Genomic DNA, 21,981 nt, shown 5'->3' on the forward strand with positions numbered 1-21,981 from the left:
AGTTGCACTCAAATTCTTTTTGAATTGTTCTTTTCTTTACCAATGATTATGAAAGTTTATTGATTTTGGTAATGGATGGATTGTACCAACGGCTCCAAAAGATATGGGTTTCAGCACTTGGTTTTTAAGAAATTTTAAATCCATTAATTTAAAATGCCTTGATTTCAAATCTATTAATTTTAAAATTCCTTGTTTGGGTCTTTTTACACAATGAAAGATTTGAAATTCATCATTTGAAATTTCATTTTTTGGATACCTAAATTTGGATTTAGATTTAAGATCAATAAAATATATATTTTTCAATTATTACTTTTCTTAAACCTTCTGCATTTTAATTTTAGTACATTTTTAATACATACATGAGGTAATGAAAAGACTATTGATAATCCAATTGACAAGATGATAACTAAATATCTTCCATTATAGCTAACTATTGACAACTAAAATGTTCTAAATCAACAATGAGAGAGAGAGAGAGAGAATTATTCTAAAGTTCTTAATAACTAAAAAGTTCTATATCAAGGGAGACAGATAAAGAACCCAAAATATGTCTTTTACATAACATACAAAAGAAAAAAACTTGCACTCGAAATTAAATAGAACTAATGGGGACTAAGTAGATTTTAGCAACAAAAAAAAAAATGGGGACTAAGTAGAAGTCATATCCAGTCCTTATCATCATCATTTGAAATATTTTTCAAATACCTCCATGCATTAGCTTCTCAACTATGTTGAATGTTTCAAGCCGCATGAGTCTAGGCACCTTTGAAACCACTGCATGTATCTCTTCACTAGAAGGTTGTTATTGCTCTTGATTTTTCTCTTCACTAGAAGGTTGTTATTGCTCTTGATTTTTCTTTGCTATGAAGTATTATTTTAGAGAGGAAGAGGAACAAATATCTGCAACAACTTTAGCTAGTGGATATTTCCTATTCTTTTTTCTTTGGTGAGGCTCAACTGCAGAACTTGTTGATATCAAATGTTGCCATAGTTGTTGTGCAATAGGAGAATTCACCTCATTTTGTCCTTTCTCAGCTATAACTTCAACTGAATCGTCAATAAGTTTTGCACCAATGCCATTAGTTCTACCCCTCCCAAACAAGATCTCAATGTACTCCCAATTGTCAATAAATTTGTTTTTATAAGCACCTATTTTTGTATATTTACAAGTAAAAAAAAAAAAAAAAAAGACAAAGCAGTGAGTTAACATAATTAAAACAATTCCTATAAAAAAAACATAATTAAAATAAAATTATTGAATTCTACTAATTTATAATAGCAAATCCCAACAAATATTGTTCTCACAAAATACTACAATTTAACATAGTTGTCAGGCCTTCCAAACATACCCCATAATTTGCAAACTGAAAGGCTAGCATAGTGTAACTACTTAAATGATTTAAAATTGAAATCTACTTTTTTGTAGAACATACTATATAGCTCGCTTGGTGGTACATGGTTCAAGTTTGCATGTGTTTGGCAATTAGGGCTACTTTTTACCAATGTTATGAATACCGTTTTGGTGACCGTTTTGGTTTATTTATTGGAATGAAATATTTCGATACGGCCTATTTCAACGTACCATTTTATACCGTTTCGGAATTACCCACTTAAATATATATATATATATATATATATATTACAATAATTTGACATTAACTAATGAATTCAATAGAGAGGTTTAAAAAGAGATCCTAATCAACTTATCCAAGTAGTTAGTTGGTTTTCTTTTTTCGTAAATAAGCATGGATGTTGGGCATTGTAAAATAGGAAGCTTTCAAGAAATTACCAACCCCACGTGATTGTCTTTTCAATGACATCCTATTTCTACTTTTTATACTATTTCATCTTTGTTTATTTATTACTTGGATTGTGTGGTCAACTCAATAAAGCAAATAAAACACTACTCCTTACTTTGCTGAAAGTCTGAAACGCCATCTCTAGTTCACTTCTCAAAGAGCTTTGCAGCTGGGTTCTAGTGGAGTCTTTGCAAAGACATGGGTTCTAAGAGGAAGCATACATAAAAGATAAATCTCATTACTGTGAGCTTCTCTTGATTTTTTTTCTTTCTTATCTTCTTTTTCCTTTTTGTTTTTATTTTTGTTTTTGTTTTTTTTTTTTTTTTTTTTTCTGGATTTTTTTTCTTCTCACCTCCTCCTTCCTCTTATTTTCCCCCCTCACGGTGGCTCATAAGACTTTTCCTTATAATCTGTCAATTTTTTTTAACATGAAACTCATTCTGGCCAAATCCATAATTTTGGCTGGTATTGCCTGATCCGAAACACCCCGGAATGACCCGGAATTTGTTCCGAAGTGGAACAATGGGGTATACCATTCTGGTTTAAATGCTGGAACGGTATTTTCCGGCCATTCCAGCCGGAATAAAATGAAATTAATAACTTTTCTTTTTACAAAGTCTATACAATCGGTCTCCATTGTATTCCAATAGTATCCCATCCTTAGGATCTTCTTTGCCAACATTCTTCCATTCATGTGAGGACCACAAATACCTTGGTGAACTTCTTCCATGACTCTTTTAGTTTCTTCTTTCTTTACAAAATGGGGGTTTATACCATCATAGGAACTCCTATAGAGTTGACCTCCACATAGGATGTATTGCATTGCCATCATCCTAACTAAACAACGTTCTTTCTTATCGGCACTGTCAAGATAAATTTCTAAGAAATACAAGAGAGACCAAGAGAGATGAAAGCATCTTTGAAGTTGAGATTAAGCTTATTAATCCACACTGAGACATCTAAAGGAGTGAATTCTACCATTGGGGACCTTATAGAATGTTTCCTAGGCTTAAAACACATTTTGTGAAGGTTTGGAAGCCTCCCACGGCTATTTTATAGTGAAAGAAGTCGGCTAGGGTTTCTTTCTGTCTGGCGGCATGCGCACGCTCAATAAAAGGTGCGCATGCATGGTCAACGCCTGCATGCGCAAGGTCATTAGGGTTTTAGATTCCCTTTTCTATTTGGAATGTGATTTCCTTACCAAGGCTTCCCTCATGACTCTTATGGACTAAAGAATTACTCAAAATAGATTCAAGCTCAGATTTGCGTGCATCCAAAGAAAAGAAAAAGAAAAGAAAGAGCAAAAAGAAGTGAAAGTGCATACACATCCAAAGTTCCCATGAGTTGTAAAATAATTACTTAAAAAGGAAAAAAGAAAAAAAGCAAAATGTAAAGATGTTCTCAAAATACAACCCAAAGTCTCAAAAGAAATCTAAAGTGTAGAAGATAATGCTAAAAAGAAAGGAAAACAAAAAAGCTGGAAAAAGTGTCTGTCTGTGTGTCTATGTTTGAACTGCAGGAGCATCATCAATAGTGCCTTTTCCTCAGTCGGTAGCTCGAAGTCATCTTAAGGTCATCGCCTGGGTAGGCATACCCTCCAGGCCTATAAATTTGCCTAGAATACTCAGTCACCTCTAGCTTCAGGTTCCCAACAAGCTAGACAAGCTCCTTATACTCCACTATAGTGGGTTGAAATTGAAAGGAAGATAGTGTTGGGGCAGGCCTAAAAAATGCAAATAAGAAAGTGTAAAGGACAGGGATAAAGGGAACTCACCGCTCGTGTACCTTGAGGAAAAGCGTAGCCTATGACATTCAGGTTACATCTCACAGGACACCCCTGAGCAAAGCCATTAGTGCCGTAGGTATAGATCGACCAAGGTAAGTGAGGAGGGTTAGCAGGGCCACCCATAGCAAGATCGGCCACATCCTGACATGATCACCACATTTGAATATCATCATATGCAACATAAGCATGAGACGAGTCTCACTAAACTTATCATAGTCAAGGTCGCCCAAGAGCTGCTTGGTGTAGGGTACGCCATTCCTTCACAACTGGTACTCAACATCCATCACGGAGAGTGGGGAAAGCATGAATAGGGGAGGATCCATCGGAATTTGTGGCGTGTCCTCACCCACCAGCTGGCAAGAAACCCTCTCAGCTAAGTAGAGAACTCTCAGACCAGCACCCTCCAAGGGTTGGGTAACCCCAGAAGAGATGATGGCGACCACCTCTAGGTTCAGATCCACAGCAAAAAGAGTGCCTATCCAAGGACTCCAAGCAATCTGTAGAAGCATACATGGTTAGAAGAAAAACCTTGTAGAACATACAAAAACAATAAAAGGAAGAAGATTTTTCTACTCACATCCTTAGAAGAAAGACTGTTGAGATGAGCTCGAATTGAAGAGAAGCTCCTTAAATCCACCTCCACTCCATGGGTAATGAGACCGTAGTTCATGGCCCAACGCTACAAGATAAAAGAAGAAACATTTTGCAAGATGATAGTTTGCAAGATACTATGCAATTTGCAAGATGATAGTTTGCAAGATACAGTATAGTTTGCAAGATGATAGTTTGCAAAATAGATGATATCATAGTTTGCAAGAGCATGGAATGTAGTTTGTTACCCTAGATGACATGAGAATAGATACAATTTGCAAGAATAGGAAGTGCATAAGAAAAGAAAGAAGGTCTATCCTTAAAGAGCTTCTAAGGCCCCACCAGCTGGTGCAGAGTCCCTCAGTTGAGTGTATCCAAGGATGAGTACAGGTAGGCAAGACAAGCTTGGCCCCAGTTCGCCTCTCAATCTTGCTCGAACTCATGGAAAAGGGCAACCATCTCAAGGACACCGTTTGCTCTCCATTGGAGAAGAGATACACCCCAATAGATATAGCATAAATGCCCTAGCCCTCCGAGCGCAATCTTCTGGCAACGCCTAAGAACAAGGCCTGTAGTCCGCCTCCAAGTCAAAGTAGTGAACGCTCTCGCTAGGGTACCTACACCCCAGTAGGTCTACACCTAGCTGAATGCCAAACTCATCCTCTAGATTGATGAGGGACCCATCGAATCTCAAGCCCATCATGCGGTGGAAGTCATGGGGAGTCACCGTCATCTCCCTTTCAGCAATGTGAAAGGTGTGGGTAGTGTCCCACCACCTCTCGGCCAATGTCTGCACCAGTATGCCACAGGCCGAACTCTAAGGAATTAAGTGAATGATAGGCTTAAAACTAGTAGCACGCACCAAGGCCTTTGCGTCGTCCTTCAAGGCTCGATACCATGAAGAGATGCGGCCGGTACTATCTCTACCTGTAAAAAGGGGTAAAACCTGCAAAAAGAGATGAAAAGGAGCATGGGAATCATGATTGGACAAGAAAAATGGGAAAAAGAGTGAAAAATAATCAAATTGGACAAAAAATGAGTTTCTGAGTGTTAACATGCGCACATAGGTCCCGTGTATGCGTATGTATGGTCTTGCATGCGAGCGCATGCTAGGACATGCGTTCGCATAAGATGATGAACACGAACGCATGCACATGAAGAGAGTATGTGTACCCATGCACACTGGCCGTGCGTGCATGCACGACGCATGCACATGCATGAATGTAGACAGAGAGGTTCCTTCGACATTTTCAAGCCTACCATTGATCAAAACTCTCTCTCTACGTTGGTTGAAGTTGGTGTTACTCTCTCACGCTTAGCCAAAAATAAGGAGAAGAAGAAAGGTCTCTCTCTCTGCCTTAATCTCTCTATTTTTCTGTCCAAGTAAAAAATAAAAGAAGAAATAGCCAAGGCCAGCCTTTTACTAGTAAACGTGAAAAGTGCAAATGACAAGACATGGGGAAGAGACCAGCATTTAATGCAAGAAACCTGGGGGAATAATTATAAGTGCTGGACGTGGGAAAGTTGCAGAAGCCCACTATTCACAACTGCCACTAAAATTTCAAACTTGCATGTGTGACCAAACAGAAACTGCTCACACGTGACTTGAAGGGCTAAATGTTGAGGTACGAATTTTCGGGCCCTAATTTCATTAGCCCACTCCCTAAGAAATACCCACACAAGCCCATCAATTATTTTGAGCCCACAAATATTCTCCATATATATTACCCTAATATTCTCCATGTTATTGGGCTCCCATAAACAGTCCTTATATAAGTCCCATAAATTGCCTTAGGCCCTCTCACAAATATTACCCATTATATCCCACATATTATCCAATTTGGGTTTTCACAAAAATACTCACCATATTGCTACCAAAATTGGGCCACGAAATTATGCTATCTCCACAAAAAAGCCCAACAAAACCCCTTCTAAAGACCATTATGATACAACACTCTAAAGCCTGTTATGATACGACACCTCTAAAAGCCCGTTACGATACGACACTTCTAAAGCCCGTTACTATACGACACCTCTAAAAGCCTGCTATGATACGACACCTCTAAAAAGCCCGTTACGATATGGCACCTCCAAAAGCCCATTACGATACGGCACCTCAAAAAAGCCTGTTGCTACACGGCAATATTTTTACAAAATCCTACAAAGCCCAAATACTAATTTGGCACCTATTTTACAAAGCTCAAATACTAATTTGACACTATTTTACGAAGCCCAAATATTAATTTGGCACTTATTTTACAAAGCCCAAATACTATTTTGGCAACTATCTTACAAAACTCAAATATTATTTTGGCACTTGTTTTACATATACTAAATCCCTCACTCATGGGAAATATAATTACTCACCTTTCAAGAATATTTCTCTTAACAAAATTTATGGGAACTATGCTCATTTTTCCATAATCAACTAACTACAAAAGTCCATGTATATTACCCATGGCAAAACTCTTCATTTTGTAGGGGTAACCAAGCCCAAAGGAGCTTAACTACAAAGCCCAGCTGAACCAACCCAGCTCATACACAAATCCCAGTAGCTGAAGCTCACGTGAGCTGACTAGCCAAATTTCAGCACAACTTAACAACTGGAGCCCATTGCCATCAAGTTCCAACTTGTCCAATCAGATCAAAAGAGGACACGTGTCCATCAGGGGTTAAACCCTTCCCTCACAAGCTGAAATTTCATCATTTCTTATGTGGCATAAAGTTGAAGTGACATGACAAAAAGTTAGGAAGCTTCAGCCAGCTGTCCCTTCTTTCTTCTCTAGCCCATTCGGTCAAGAATCAAGAGCAGCCATGACCAGGCCATGAAAACTCCTGAAACAACTTGTTCATTTTCATACAAAAAACGTGTACTATCTGATTCATGGACTAAGCACATGAACCCCAAATGGAGAAACTTAGGGAAATGTGGTTTGGAGGGCACCAAAGGGATTCCAGCAGAGTTCCTAGCAAGGTCTCTAAGATTGACACTTGGCTTGCGGTGATACAATCTGCCCTAAGGAGCTCTGATTCTAACAGTAGTATAACCAAGATCATTAGCCTAAAACATGCTTTAATCCTATCAGCCAAGACTAATCAGCATTTAATACTAAGTCAGAATCCCAGCTGTTATTACCTAAAACAGCAAGAACCTTCTAAAAGTTGAGCTTACCACTCTTAACTAAAATCCTAGGAACGATTCTTTAAGGATTTTCTGAAAATTGAGAAAGATTTAGCAGAGATTATTTGCTAATTACCCCCTAAAACTCAACTATAAATGGAAATTCTCCATTAACACTTAAGGGGGATGGACATACACTAAGAGACACACTAATAGAAATGAGTTCTTCCTTAACCTCTCTATTTAAAGCTTTCTCCAAGCTCTGAAAAAGTCACTGGGTTCTTAGTTTCAAGCTTAGAAGCTAAGTTCCCCAACTCCTAGCTCACAAACACTCCTCATAGCTCTACTCACAAACACTTATCTACCCCCAGCAGAAAGCCCTAGCAGCTTTACTATACTCACTCTCTCTCACTACCTATACTACCTGAAATATCCCTCATTACTCACTATATTCACGAGCATGTCTTGGCACCATAATGATCTTGTTGCGCTAGCTAGGATCTCTCTTGCTCCCTTCATCTCACACTAAGTTTTTCTCATTATTTGTTATAATGGAACCTATGATATTTACTTATTCATTTACTATTGAAGGTTATGATGTAACTGTTACTATAGAATTTTCCCCTCATATTGTTGTATTAGAAGACTCTTCTCCAGAGCTAACGGATGATGAGTTTGAAAATGTAGATATTTTCCTTAATCTGTGAAATAGCTAACAGCTAGAGGTTTATTTTGTTTTGTCTTCCTTTACCGCTGGGACATTTTACCGTTGGGCTAGTTTATTGCAGAAACATTTTACCGCTGGGCTATTTTCTGCAGAAACATTTTATTGCTGGGCTATTTCTCACAATATGCTTTTTAATCATGCTGACATGTTTGTTGTAGGGATTGTTTATGGGCCATTCTTGTCAGTCTCAACCTAAACCCAAGGCATAAGATACAGTGAATTCTTTGGATCTTCACCGATAGCTTTTGGGCCGTGCATTGAGCCCATCATCGAATTACGGTTTAGGCCCCCAACCCAACATAAATCTCATTTGTCGGGAGGGAAACTTTTTTGTCCCCAACACACGCTACTTTGTTCATAAATCTATTGGGATGTTATAGACTTGCACCCAAAAAGTAGCTGAGGCAAACTTCAAATCACAAACATTCATATCCTTTTCATAGCATTGAATGACAACTAGATGTCTATCAAAGCTCCAAGGTTCACTCAACAAACTCGATCAGTTTCTAGTTTATTGTCAAAGGTGAACAATAAATATGGATGCCCAAATCTTTTATCTTGAAACCATTCCGAGATCTCCATAGCTGTTTGAAAGTTCTCGCAACAGCCTCAATATTCAAGACTCTCTTAGTAAAAAATTTCACCGCAATAATGAACTCACTTGAGTCCATCTCTTTGTGTAACCAGAAGCCACTCCCTTCACCTACCAAGGGACAGGTGGCTCCAATTATTTGTGATGGCCTCCATGGAAAAAAGAAATGAAAAGGAGAAGAGTATTTCCCACACCCCAAAAAAATGAAACCCACAAGCCCTACAGATAAAACACTGTTTAGCTAAGGGGACAAAGAAAACCTTTAAAAGAAGGGACAGCGAATTCTACAGCTTAGGAGAAGTTGAGAGCGCCAACTTTCGCTAGCGACAAAGAAACTTGGGAGATTGCCGAAGGTGTGGGTTCCATAAGTCACTTCCGTGATTACACAGTAAGTACTTAATTTGGTAGCCATGTGCTTATATAAGGTAAATATTTATAACAAATATCTTTACCATAGTTTGTTGGATTCGTTAAGTGGAGCTATGTGGTCCTGTGATTCTGATTTCATAGCAAAACGATTTGGCGGAGGAACTTCTTGTATAAATCAAATTTAATTAACCCTCAAGTATTAAGTCTACTGATATTATAAAAGGAGTAGATGCTCGTATATATATAAGAAACAAAAAAAGAAAAAGAAAATCAGAAAACTGAATTTGCTGAATTTCCAAGAAAATAAATAGTTCAACTCTTATGGAGAAACAATTTAGTGAATCATTTTAATCATAGCAAAGCAAGAGTTACTCCAAGTAGCAAGATCACAGGAACACCATAAGTTACAGTAAAAATATAAAGCATTCAAATTAAACACAAATATTTCCCTACACTGCTCTACCAAAATCCTCAACTCGAAGAAATCTCTTGATGATCAATCCATATATTAGGCACGTGTTCTATCTTGCCCCAATCAAGACCTTCCTCCTTGCAGCACCGTTCTTTTAGTTCAGGGCAACCTTTTATCAGTAGAAACTCCAGTGAAGTTGGAAGTCCTTCATTGGGCAGACACTGAAGCCTTGAGCAATGCTTAATTTCCAAATGCTCGAGGGAGATGAGGCATGAAAGTGATGGAAGAGCAATGAGTTTTGGAAAATATTCCACAGTGAGTTTACGTAGGACCGGCAAGTCACCATTCTCCACTCCCATCCACTCTTCCAAATTCAGCATGACATTGATCTCCAGTTTCTCTAATTTTGCAAACCCTTTGTCTGAACCATTTCTACAAAATTGGTGATCAATTTTTTTTACCTCATTCATTTCTCTGATAAAGAGGAACTTCAGTGATGGTAAATCCCCAAGAGATGGGAGGAATTCACAATTTCTACACTTGTAGAGGGTTATAGAAACAAGATCAGCAAAAGATGGATTACAGATCCAACTTGGAATCTTGATGCCACCATAGAATAGTATCTGTATCTCTCTGAGGCCTGAATGGGGTTGAAGACTCTCAAGGATTTCTTCTTCCTCTTCAGGATTCACAACACGTATATCACTCCATCGTAGCTCAAGCTTATCAAGATACATTTTATCAATCAAAGCAGCTTCCTTAGCCTTATCCAAACTTGAAACTCTTTCCAGCCTTGAGATACAAAATGTTCCACAAAGGTCAGTCATGTTCTTCAGCTCTTCGATGCCACATTCGTCATCTCTACCAACAAGAAATGCAGACAAAGTCTGAAGGTTTGTTAAGTTCCCAATTCTTTTGGGCATGGAAATCAGCTGCCGAACTATGTCAAGCTCAAGATGCCTTAGATTGGTTAGCTTCTTCATATTCTTTGGTAACGCAACGAAGTCCAAGCAACCTTTGAGTTTCAAAGTCTGTAAATTGGAAAGACAATCTATTGATTCAGGCAAGCGTCTAATATGCGTATTAGAGACATCAAGATATCGCAAAGACTTTACATTTCCAATAGAGCTTGGCAATTCAGAAATGAGGGTTCGTCTCAAGTTCAACGTTCTTAGAAGCTTTAGGCTCAAGAAAAGATCACGAGGAACTTGTTTTACATTATAACCACAACCAGAGAGCAAAAGAAGTGTGCGCAAATTTGTGCATCTCTTAAGAGTCTCAATGGCCATCTGATCATTAATGCTTTCACAAGGCAAAGACAAATGCCGTGTCAATTCAGAGGCAACATCCAACTTATCACCAAATTCACTCCGATAACCACCCTCAGAAATTGCCATTTTAAGAAGAGAGGCCTGAGCTTCGTTTACCTTGAACAACTTCTTCCCACCATTAGAATCAAATTCAGAGGCAACATCCAACTTATCACCCAATTCACTCTGATAACTACCCTCAGAAATTGCCATTTTAAGAAGAGAGGCCTGAGCTTCGTTTACTTTGTACAACTTCTTCCCACCGTTAGAATCAAATTCATCTGACAAGAAAGAATAAAAATCCACTGAGTAATCATATCTTGAGTCTTGTATGAATTCCACTTCAACCAAATAATCAAAATATTCACAGCCAGCAACCTCCATTCTCTGTCTCTCCTTGATAAACTCTTCAGCTATCCATAACTGAACCATCTCTTCTTTTCCAAACTCATAACCCAACGGAAACAGAGAACAGTACAATAACAATCTTTTTAGGTCATATTCCTGACCTGCACCATAAACAATTTTTTTGGAATGAGTCATACTTGTATATACAGGTCAATGTCCCGCAGTAAATTTTAAAATATTTTGTCATCAATTATTTTGTGGACTAATTAATAAGATTTAAAGAATCAACTTCAATTATAGCATATATCATTAGAAAGAAAGGGAATACAAATAATTTAAATTAATATAATTAAGAATATAAACCTATGCTTGAGTGAGAGGAATGTTGCTTGCGTGAATTGATTAATATTTAATAATTTTCACTAACTTAAGGGAAATTTTTTAATATAATTGATTTCATGTTATTAAATTTACTTTTGTCCAAAGAAACCAAATTTGATCCAGAACTTCAAATTCCAAATCAATTATTTCTTATTATATAAATCTTAGAGAAAAAAACCCTAAAAATTCATATATATTTTTTGATGACGTAAGAGAACTTTACTCAGATTAGTTGCATGTCGCAGAGCATACAGTATAACAATCCTCACTATTAATCAAACCTAAAAGAAAAATCAATAGGATTCCAAATTTGATTTCAATTGTGATCTAATTTAGCACGTCCCAAATTTTTTTTTTTTAAATTTTTGTATTAAGTGAGTTATTAGTGTAAAAGCTGAAGAGTCAAAAAATAAAAAATAAAAAGGAAAAAAGAGGTTTGGTTTGACAAATAGTGGTTTTCTTATAGTATTATAATTATTATACAAATATTGGTTGGACAAACTAAAATTGAGAATTTCATGGATAACAATTTAAACGTTTTTTTTTTTTTTCAAATAAACTTATATTATTTTACAAGTAGCTATTTTATCTTTTCAAATATACAAACATTGTCTATACTAGCAAAGTACATGTGCAATGCACAGATAATACTTTAAAATGTCATGTGAAAGGATTATATAGAATGTTCAAAATATGTTAAAATAATAACATAAAGTAAGGTCCCGATAACATAAAAAGGTTAAAAGGTTTTTATTGAATTAAAGTAATACGAAATTAAGGGAATAAAGAATATTTTATTTTATTTTAATCTCAAGAGGACAAAGAATTTAGACTAACATAATAGTCATAGAAATTAGTTGAAGTAACAGATTCATCATTGAAAAGTGAAAGTTTAAAATTGCACACACGTCTATTACATTTTTTTTTTTTCACTTAAAGTAAAGAGTTGTTAAAGTATAAAAGAACAACATTGGAATATTGTAGTTTAAAATTTTAATCCATTCCATATATTAATGTTTATGGGTGTGGCTTGTGTCCAGTGGAAGTTTCCACTGGACACGTTGGATTGTGGACACGTGTCTGAATCCGGACATGTCTAGTGAAAATTTTCGCTGGACACAAGCCATGTCCAATGTTTATTATTCTATGTAATAAGCTATTTGTTCACTCAATCATAGTTTTTGTTTCTTTAATACATTAGAGTTAGCATGAGTTATTTATGACATCATATTAATGTTTAGCTAGCGTATGGAAGTATCATAGAATTTTTATGATATCATGTTTATGTTAGTAGATTATGACAGTGATAGGTTAAATGAAATATCATTCTAATAAAATTTTAATTTGATATTTACATTTCCATGAAATATGCAAATTTTATTGTTCATGTATATTTTGAAATATTAAAATATTATTATTAAAAAAAATTTAGTTCTCAACTTGGGATCATATTGTGAAGTATGTTGAACACGTCCGTTTCAAAGACAATTTGAAAGAAAATATCAATTTTTAAAAAATTTTATATATGTTTTTAAAAAAAAATTGGAGAAGAATGCAACACATGTGAGATGGAATGCTAAATAAAAAATTAATGTAGCAAAGTGCCACGTGATAGAACCTCATAGTCTCCTACATTAGATTTTTGTTTTCTTATATAAAAAAATAATCAAATAAACTATATATATTTATATAATTAGTTCACACCTTTCAATAATTAATATGTGCATTTAATCCAGGGACACATTCAATGAACTAATATTATATATAATTAAATTGACATAAAGGTAATTTTTGTTGAGATAGAAGTCTAAATGAAGAACCTCATACTCTTTCACATGAGGTCTCTACATTTATATATATACACTAGTCGGAAACTTGTGCGACGCATGGGAAATTTTGCTTAAAAGTATGTTGGTCTCGAGCTTTGCATAAAAAGTATACTTAAATTATATTAGTATCAAACTGAAACAATAAATATGACATGAAGACATAAAAAAAATAATAATAATAAAAAAATGGTATGCATATATATAACTAAAAGTTTCTATAGTCCTCTCGAGTTTCTACTATATGGGATACCAAAATTATTTTTGCATCATAGATTATATGCCAAATATTTGTGGCTAGAATCCTATAAATTGTTTAGATTTTCAAAATGGACAGATGCTATCAAAATATACAGAAGGGATAGATGCTATCTGAATCTATAACTTCAATATCTCAATTGTTTGTCAATATATGAATTTATGATCATCTTTATGATTACGATAGATCTACCACTTTCATGCATTTGTGTAAAAAAAACAAAAACACTTGCAATTTGAAGGCATCACAAACAATTTGGTCCAATTTGCTGTGAATTTCTTAATTGATTGTAGGAGCATATCAAAAGTCATATTAACAAATTGGTCTTTATACCTGGTACCATAGCATCACAAAAAACCAAAAATTTAATATGAATATAGTTGAATGCAATATGACTATTGGTGCTTATGCCATATTGCATACCATTTGTGATTTGATATTTTCTGTAACGCAGCAAGAGAAGCATGTGTTATCTTAGAAGACAATCCTTCCAATATGTAGCCCATTGGTAAGATTGAATATTATCTTCAATTTGGGGAATCCTAATATACCACTCACATAGAGAGAGAGAGAGAGGTTTTGGAAAATGAATAGAAAATAGAGTAATAGGACTGTTGAAATTAGACTGTACATTTTCTTTTTCTTTTTTTAATTTTTTAGAGTGATTTTATATCTTCCTTGACTGTACATCTCCATTAGCTTACACAGAAGGGCCAAATTAAGACTTGAAAAATGAGTAGGAAAATTTGTGTGGTTAGATAGGATCATTGAATTCAAACTGCAAACCGTTGTTTGTAAAGAAGTTGAAGAGTGTGTATAATCTAAAGAGAAGCTTGTACAGAGGAAGAAAGCTTCAAAGTGAGTTAGGGTCTTGGCTTTTAAGTTTCATCTACACATGAGGGAGGAGAAAGAGAGTTTGTAACTGGGTTAGAGTCTTGGCTTTCATCTACACATGGGAAATGATCATGCTTGGGTTGTAATATGTAAGGGAATAAGTGGGCTTGGGGACTTTTTATAAGGTTTGGTTTGATTTGGTCTAATTTCCAACATCAGCCCATCTTTTAGATAATAGTAAAAAGAAGTTAACATGATATTTTGGATAACAGTAAAAAAAAAAGTTAATGAGAAGATGTTAAAGATGCTAAATACAAAATTAGAGCACCACATGGTAAGACCTCATGCTCTCCGAATGAGGTCTCTACATTTATATATATATATATATATATATATATATATATATTAATTGATTGATTTGTAGAGCATGAGGTCTCTACGTTTATATATATATATATATATATATATATTGATTGATTGATTTGCTACCTACACTAGTTTTACAATTTCACTCACCTTGGTCTTTACTTCTTCACTCTAAGCCTAATATTAGTCGACTCAAGGTGTTTGGTTCTACTTGTTACTAAACAATGTATTTTTTGGGAAATTCCTCTACTTCCACAGGCTATCTGTGTTTAGATCCCATTTCTAATAATTTGTATGCATCTAGACATGTTCCCCTCTCCCAATTTAGAGGGAGTTTGGATTCGAATTATAAGTGGCTGCGTTTGCGTTTTCTGACCTTTTTTTTTTTTTTTTTGCTCCAGCCGCACTATTTGACCAAGTCAACCGTGAACAGTGCATAGATGCACTGTTCACAGGCCCACAAATTCCACTTTTCAATCACTTTTTCATTAAAAATGGAACCCACATCACTATTTACACATTTAAAAATTATTTTACTACACTGTTTTCAGTTTTCAGTTTCAGCAAAATAAGTTCTATCCAAACAGACCCTTCGTCTCTTCATCACAATTGTCTACTAGTCCTTCCTCTCATTCTCTTTGGTTTTCCAATCTGCTGTATTTCCATTCTCTTAATCAACCTTCTCTCTTAGGATCCTTGCCTTCTTCACATCCTATGTCTAATCACTCCACCTTCTATACCTGATTCTCCACCTACTACTCAATCTTTACCTATTGTTCTTGTTCCAATCTCTAATTCCTCCAATCCAATTACTCAGTCCACTTCACCTTCTACACCTTTACCTGGTCAAAATTCTTCCGCTCAAGCTTTACCTGTGGTTCCCGTCAACCAACATCCTATGCAAACAAGATCCAAAAGTGGCATTTCTAAACCCAAGTTTTGCTAAAAAGCTACTCGACTCTTCCTTACTGAACCTCCTAACTATAAGATAGCCTCCACCTATCCAAATTGGTGCAAGGCTATGGATGCTGAGTTTGATGCACTGCAAAAACAGAAAACTTGGGTGCTTGTTCCTCTACCTCCCAATGTCAATCCAGTGGGCTGCAAGTGGGTTTATAAGCTTAACCTTCCTATTGATGGCTCCATAGCCCACTACACGGCCAGGCTTGTAGCTAAGGGCTTTCATCAGCAACCAGTATTGATTATACTGAGACATTTGGTCTAGTCATCAAACCTGCCACAGTCAAATTGGTTTTGGCTATTGCAGTGACTTTTAACTGGCCTGTAAGACATTTGGATGTATCAAATGGATTCCTACATGGTTACCTCAAGGAGGAAGTTTATATGCATCAACCACAGGGCCATATTGATCAATCTAAACCTCATCGTGTGTGCACAGATAATCTTGCTGATCTGTTTACTAAAACTTTGGCTGCTCTACCCTTTCTTCTGCTGAAAGACAAACTCATGGTCTGTTCCATCCCCATTCGTTTGAGGAAGGATGTTGGAGAAGGAAGAGTAAACGACACCGTAGAAGATAACATGTGCAGCATAAGATGCGTGTGACAACTTACTCAAACGGTGCGTTTCAGACAAGTCTCACAAAGAAGATCAAATGCTGACGTTTTGGTCTCTGCCAGCTAAAGCTTCAATCAGTTAGTTTTGGAAATCTGTTATGATACAGGTTTAGCAGGCAAAGCTGTTATGGTTGTTAGAAGATATTTATAAAGTTAGTCTAAGATTTCTGGAATCATAGAGATAATATATATATATATATATATATATATATATATCTGTATTTTGTAATGATAATCAGTTGAGCAAATATCAGTTTAATCACAGATTTTTCTTCTCTCAAAACTCTCTCTTTCACTCTGGTTTTTCTCTTCGTCTTGTTCATTGCTCTAGAATTTTCCATTAGTCTCCATTAGATAGCATCAGTTACAGAAGTTATAGATTTCTCCAATATTCTAGATGATACTCTACATTTAGCTGCAAATTCTTTTTTCTCATGTGAAAAGATTAGGCAATTCAGTTGCCAATTATCTAGCCAAGAAGTCTAAATCTGGTGAAGAGCTGCAGGTTTGGATTGTATCAATCCGTGATGATATTACTCCCCTCGTAACTCATGACTCTATGTGGTATTTTTTTTTTCTTATTAATGCAGGGACCTTTGGGTCTGGATTGTCAAAAAAAAAAAAAAATTCTATTTTACAAATCTTGGATAAAGTCTAGCCGTCTAAAAATCTTACATCAACCTGGAAACCTAACCAAATTGCATCAGTTAAAGTTCAGCTGTTTGAGCACCTTTCAGCAGTCTGATATATGAGCATCTCTCAGCAACTCGACATCTGACCCATTGCCTAGTCATAACCAACTCGACACCTCTCAGCATTTAATGTCTTTCTTAAAGCCCTATATTTTATGCTCCAACAGATTGACATCATCTGCCCAGCTGGTAGCAACTTACACCAATTAGGATAGCTGTACCAATCGGCTGAACTTTTCAGACTTTCCATTCTTCGCTATAAGCCAAAACCCATTGCACAAGGGGAGAGAAACCATTCTTGGTTGCTGTAAACCACTCTTGCTTTGCTGGTTTTTCTCTCCAATTATTCCTATTATATTTTCAGGATTGACTTTATATAAATAGGACCAAGCAAATTTCTGATTAATTTCAAATTTCACATATTATCCATACTTCTCAAAAGACATCCAAGATTCTTCCAAGAGATTCATACTGAAAGATGCTATAACAACCCTATCAAATATTTAAAACCCTAAACCATGCTTTTTACAGCTAAATCATTTGTAAGCAAAACTAATGAAATTAGTTCAAGTGTAAATGATTAACCAATTTTCATAAACTAAGAGCTAAGCTACACAAGACATATCAAATATAAAGCAATATGGAAATAAGGAAAAAGTGTGCAAACCAAAGCTAAACACCAAGAAGTGTTTAGGAAGAGGAAAACCCGAAATTCCAGGCGGAAAAACCTCTTCCCCGTCCACCCGTCGGAAATCTACACTGGACAAGATAATTGCAGTACATAAGAATACTATGAACCCTCCAAACCCACAAGCCTATATATACTTGAACCCTCCTAATTCCAACTAGCAACCAACTTCATTGAGCTCTTTCTCTTTCTAGGTTACTAGAGACCCTCCATTGAAGCACCAATGAAAACACCACCAAAATTAATTGGATTTTGAAAGTGACTTCTCAAGTTTCCAAGAACCTTCACTCAACTCACAAGGTTTGTGTTTGGGTATGATGAAGGAATACAATATCTCAATCAAGGATTGAAAGAGATGGAAAAGAGATGGTCGAGTTGTTTTTGCTCAAAACCAAAAGCTCTCTCTTTTCATATATAGAATGGCCTCTCTTGGATATTCAACTTAACTTTTAGAGTTTGTTAAGACCCTTGTCTAAAGGCCTGGCCACGCACAACAGCTGTGAGGGGATGTGCTGGCAGAATCACAATGGCCAGAAAATGTACAGAGAAAAGTGTACAATGATTGTGCAACTCGCGACCTTGCCGCGGCTTGGCTGGTCACGAGATGGTCGCGACTTGCCTAGTCATCACTCTGACTTGACATTCTGCCATGTGTCACTTGCAGGCAGAGCAAGTTGCCTAAGGTTGCCTAAAGTCAACAGCTGAGGCTCAAGTACTTCTACCTCAAATCCAATTAAGTTCCCAAAAAATACATTAAAAAGTAAATAAATACATACAAATTTGTCACTGAATAAAACCAACAAACATGGACTTCTAACATACAAAAGCTCTTCTCGTGGAAGGCACAAATTTCTACTAAAATCCTTTCTTATGGAAGCAATTCTCTCAAATACTATTCATATTTCACTTATAACTAAAGAGCATTATCATGGATAAATTCAGCTAAGTACATGATAAGCAGATAAGCTTGACCAACCTTTGCACACAATTAGACTCTCTCCCTCTACTCACACCCAAAATTTCCCCCTTCAATCTAAAGTCCTCACAGAAGAGCTCATCATGGCATAATACTTCACCATTGCACTCATGTTATTTACTACTTGAAAACCATCATTTGAAGTCACAAGCTATACAAGATAAGTCACTACTTTATCTTTGAGTTTATATTGTTGAATGCATGTTAATTCATTATCATTGTACCATTGGATACAAATTACTTTAGTGTTATCTCACTATTTAATGAGCATTGATGCACTAATACTTCACCATTTAATAAATATATTACTTTACTAATCTTTCACCTTGCTAGACATACATTATCCTATTTTATATCACTATTGGACATAGATTGGTTTATCGTACCGTTGAGTATTCATCATTATCCTTCAACTTACGGCCGGATACTTATTATTCTATTTACTTCTTGTATTATTCTGCTATTTACTTCACCACTGGACATGAGCTACTATATTGGTTCTTCTCTAATATTGGACATATATCACCCCATTATCTCAACACTCAATATATACATTATTATGATCTTCAAGTTATTACTTAATCAAAGCCTATTATGCTAAATGAGTACTACTTTATTCCTTGCTAAATAAATAAAGAAGTCCTACCATTATTATGTTCCTTAGACCTTGGGTCTTATTTCTTTTGTTGGCCTAAAAGTGCACTAGTAGTCATTGGTCTTCTTCAAGCCAATGTTGAGTTAAGGGCTCGACTCCAAAAACAAACCCAAGTGTAGCAAGGTCACCTGTCCAGCAATTGACATGTGGCCATACACAAAAATGATCTCAACATTTGGTGACTCCAATGGCAGTGGGTTGCATTTTAAAGCCTCATCATGCCTCCAAAGTCTAGAATCATATATCATGAAAGAGATCTCAACTTCAATATATCTCATTCTCAAAATTTCTCTGATCTAGAACCTAATGGAGATGAGGCACAACAATATTATCTTGGAGGAATGTATCCAAACAGAAGAATAGGCATTTGGGAGACACATGCCACTATACGTTGCGTTCTAAAAATGTTAAGCCTTGGTTTTGGGCTAAGTGTATGACAACAACAGTGTAAATCGACTACCACAATATCGACTAGGCCTTGTCCCTCCATTTGAGAAGATGCTTGAAGACAACCTGGCAGTGAAACACCTTTGTGTTTTTGGTTGTGTTTGTTACGTTTTCATTATTGAAAACATACAGACTAAACTCAATTGAAGAGCAATGAGATGCATCTTTGTGGGTTATGACAACAAAAGAAAAGGGTGGAGATGTTGTGATCCATCAATTGGGAAGATCTATGTCTCTCCTGATGTAATTTTTTATGAGACGTCATCATGGTGGTCAAATGAAAAGGTTGTACCGCCAGATTCCTTAGAGCTTCAAGATGAGGTGCAAAATCATCTCAATGGGGAAAAGTCAAGGTAGAGGAATATTGATCAATTTCAAATTGGATCAAGTTCTTAAGAGGTCAGGCTTAATGAATCAAAGTCAAACAAGGGTGCAGAGTAGAAGAAACGTGTCCTTCTCAACTTGAAGGTTGTGAGGAAGAAGATGGTCGACATCTAATAAGGTCATCACGTATAAGAAAACCTAATCCAAAATATGTGGATGTTGATTTTGTAGAATTCATTTGCAACATTATGGAATCCCATGATGTAGAAGAGTCAAGTTCGTTTGCAGAAGCTCAAAGAGTGAAAAAGTGGCAAATCGCTATGGATGAGGAGATCACTACCTTAATCAAGAATGAAACAAGAGAATTGGTGCCATGTCCTGCAGGAGTGCAGCCAATAACATGTAAATGGGTGTTTCAAGTGTAGATCGCTGCAAGGTGCGTTTAGTGATACATGGGGTTTAGTGTGTGTTTGGCATGGATGAAATTTGCCAGCTTATTTTACTATTCAGCTTATTTTTACTACTATTCATGGGTCCCACTACACTTTTTGGTACTATTCATAGGTCTCATTGTACAATTTCAACTAACTTTTACCTTTATTTACAATACTTTCAGCAAAAAAATTTCAATTTCAGCAAAATAAACACGTTTCAAACAAACCCTTAGTCAAAAATGCAGTATTGATTTTGGTGAGACCTTCATTCCAATTGAAAAAATCAATGCTATACGTTGTTTTAATTGCTCTAGCAGCTAGTAAAAACTTGAGACTTCGGCAGATGGATATAAAAAATGCATTTTTACTTGGAGAGATTGATAAAAAAAATATACATGGAACAACCACATGCTTTTGAAGACAAACTTAAGCCAACGTATGTTATCAAGTTGCGAAAAAGCACTATATGGATTGAAATGGGCGTCACGAGCATGGTATGGAAAGATTGCAAAATTTCTTGTCTTCAATTGTTACATTGTAGCACTAGTGGGCTCTGTTGGAAATATAATTGGGAAGATTGCTCAAATTGATTAACAGAGTTGTAAAGCAATATTAGTCATATGTCAATACATTAAAACACAAATATGCTAAGATCAACTTAATAAAATCAACAAGAGTAAAAGCATATAGAATTCAAATTTAACAAGAAATTATTGTCGAGACACGGAACTAAATTCGCTATCCTTAAGAAATGATTTTGCCTCCACTAGGGTGCCTATGGCTCAAGCAGTCGCTATCCAGGATACAATGACAACTCTGTTGGTATGCACTCACAAACAGAGTTTACTCAACTCAAATGCCCAAAGAGAAAATTTCCAATATACTAGTAAGAGTAGAAAATATCAGAGTGGTTGTCTTGATTTTTTTTGGGATAGTATTATATAGAAGGGCTAATAAAAATTAACCACACTTACGCAATTGGCTGGCTCCATTTGTGATTTACTTTCCATAGAAAATTCCCCAATTGCAGCAAGTAGTTTTCTAGATGTTGAAAGGGATGAATTTTTGCTAGAGTGAATAAGGAAAGAAAGGATGGAAGACTTAGGAAATTCTACCAACAGAGGAGTGATTTGAGGGATTTCATCCCTTTGACACTGGAGCTGCCCAAATCAAAAGTTTATAAAAGGGAATAGATGATATTGGGGATTTGTTTCTGCTAAGTCTCCACATGCTGGCTGTCTTTGCTTTATCATGGGCTTGGGCTAATTAAACACACACTTGGGCTTCTAAGAAAAGGATTCAAAATTTTTTTTAAACATATCCAACAATCCCCCACATGTTTAAAATTTTATATTTTATAAAAAATGGGTTGTCACAAGATGAATTAGTGTTGATGTCTTGTGGACTTGAATCAACACTTGGCATTCACAGTCTAGAGTTCACAAAATCTTGGTGATACAGGATCTT

The 21,981-nt window shown here is 36.0% G+C and overlaps 1 protein-coding gene across 2 annotated transcripts in view; it reads right to left on the reverse strand.

Annotated features, from left to right (window-relative positions):
• Window positions 1-9,312: 9,312 nt before the first annotated feature.
• The window catches only part of LOC126718817 (disease resistance protein RPV1-like), a 28,339-nt gene continuing 15,670 nt past the window's right edge, over window positions 9,313-21,981 (reverse strand). For both annotated transcript variants that reach the window (XM_050421172.1, XM_050421171.1), the window contains exon 7: window positions 9,313-11,216. In XM_050421172.1, coding sequence (XP_050277129.1) covers window positions 9,457-11,216 — 1,760 coding nt within the window. In that variant the 3' untranslated portion in view covers window positions 9,313-9,456. The remainder of the gene's footprint in view (window positions 11,217-21,981) is intronic.

This window comes from Quercus robur, chromosome 3 (assembly GCF_932294415.1).
Source record: "Quercus robur chromosome 3, dhQueRobu3.1, whole genome shotgun sequence".
NCBI lineage: Eukaryota > Viridiplantae > Streptophyta > Magnoliopsida > Fagales > Fagaceae > Quercus > Quercus robur.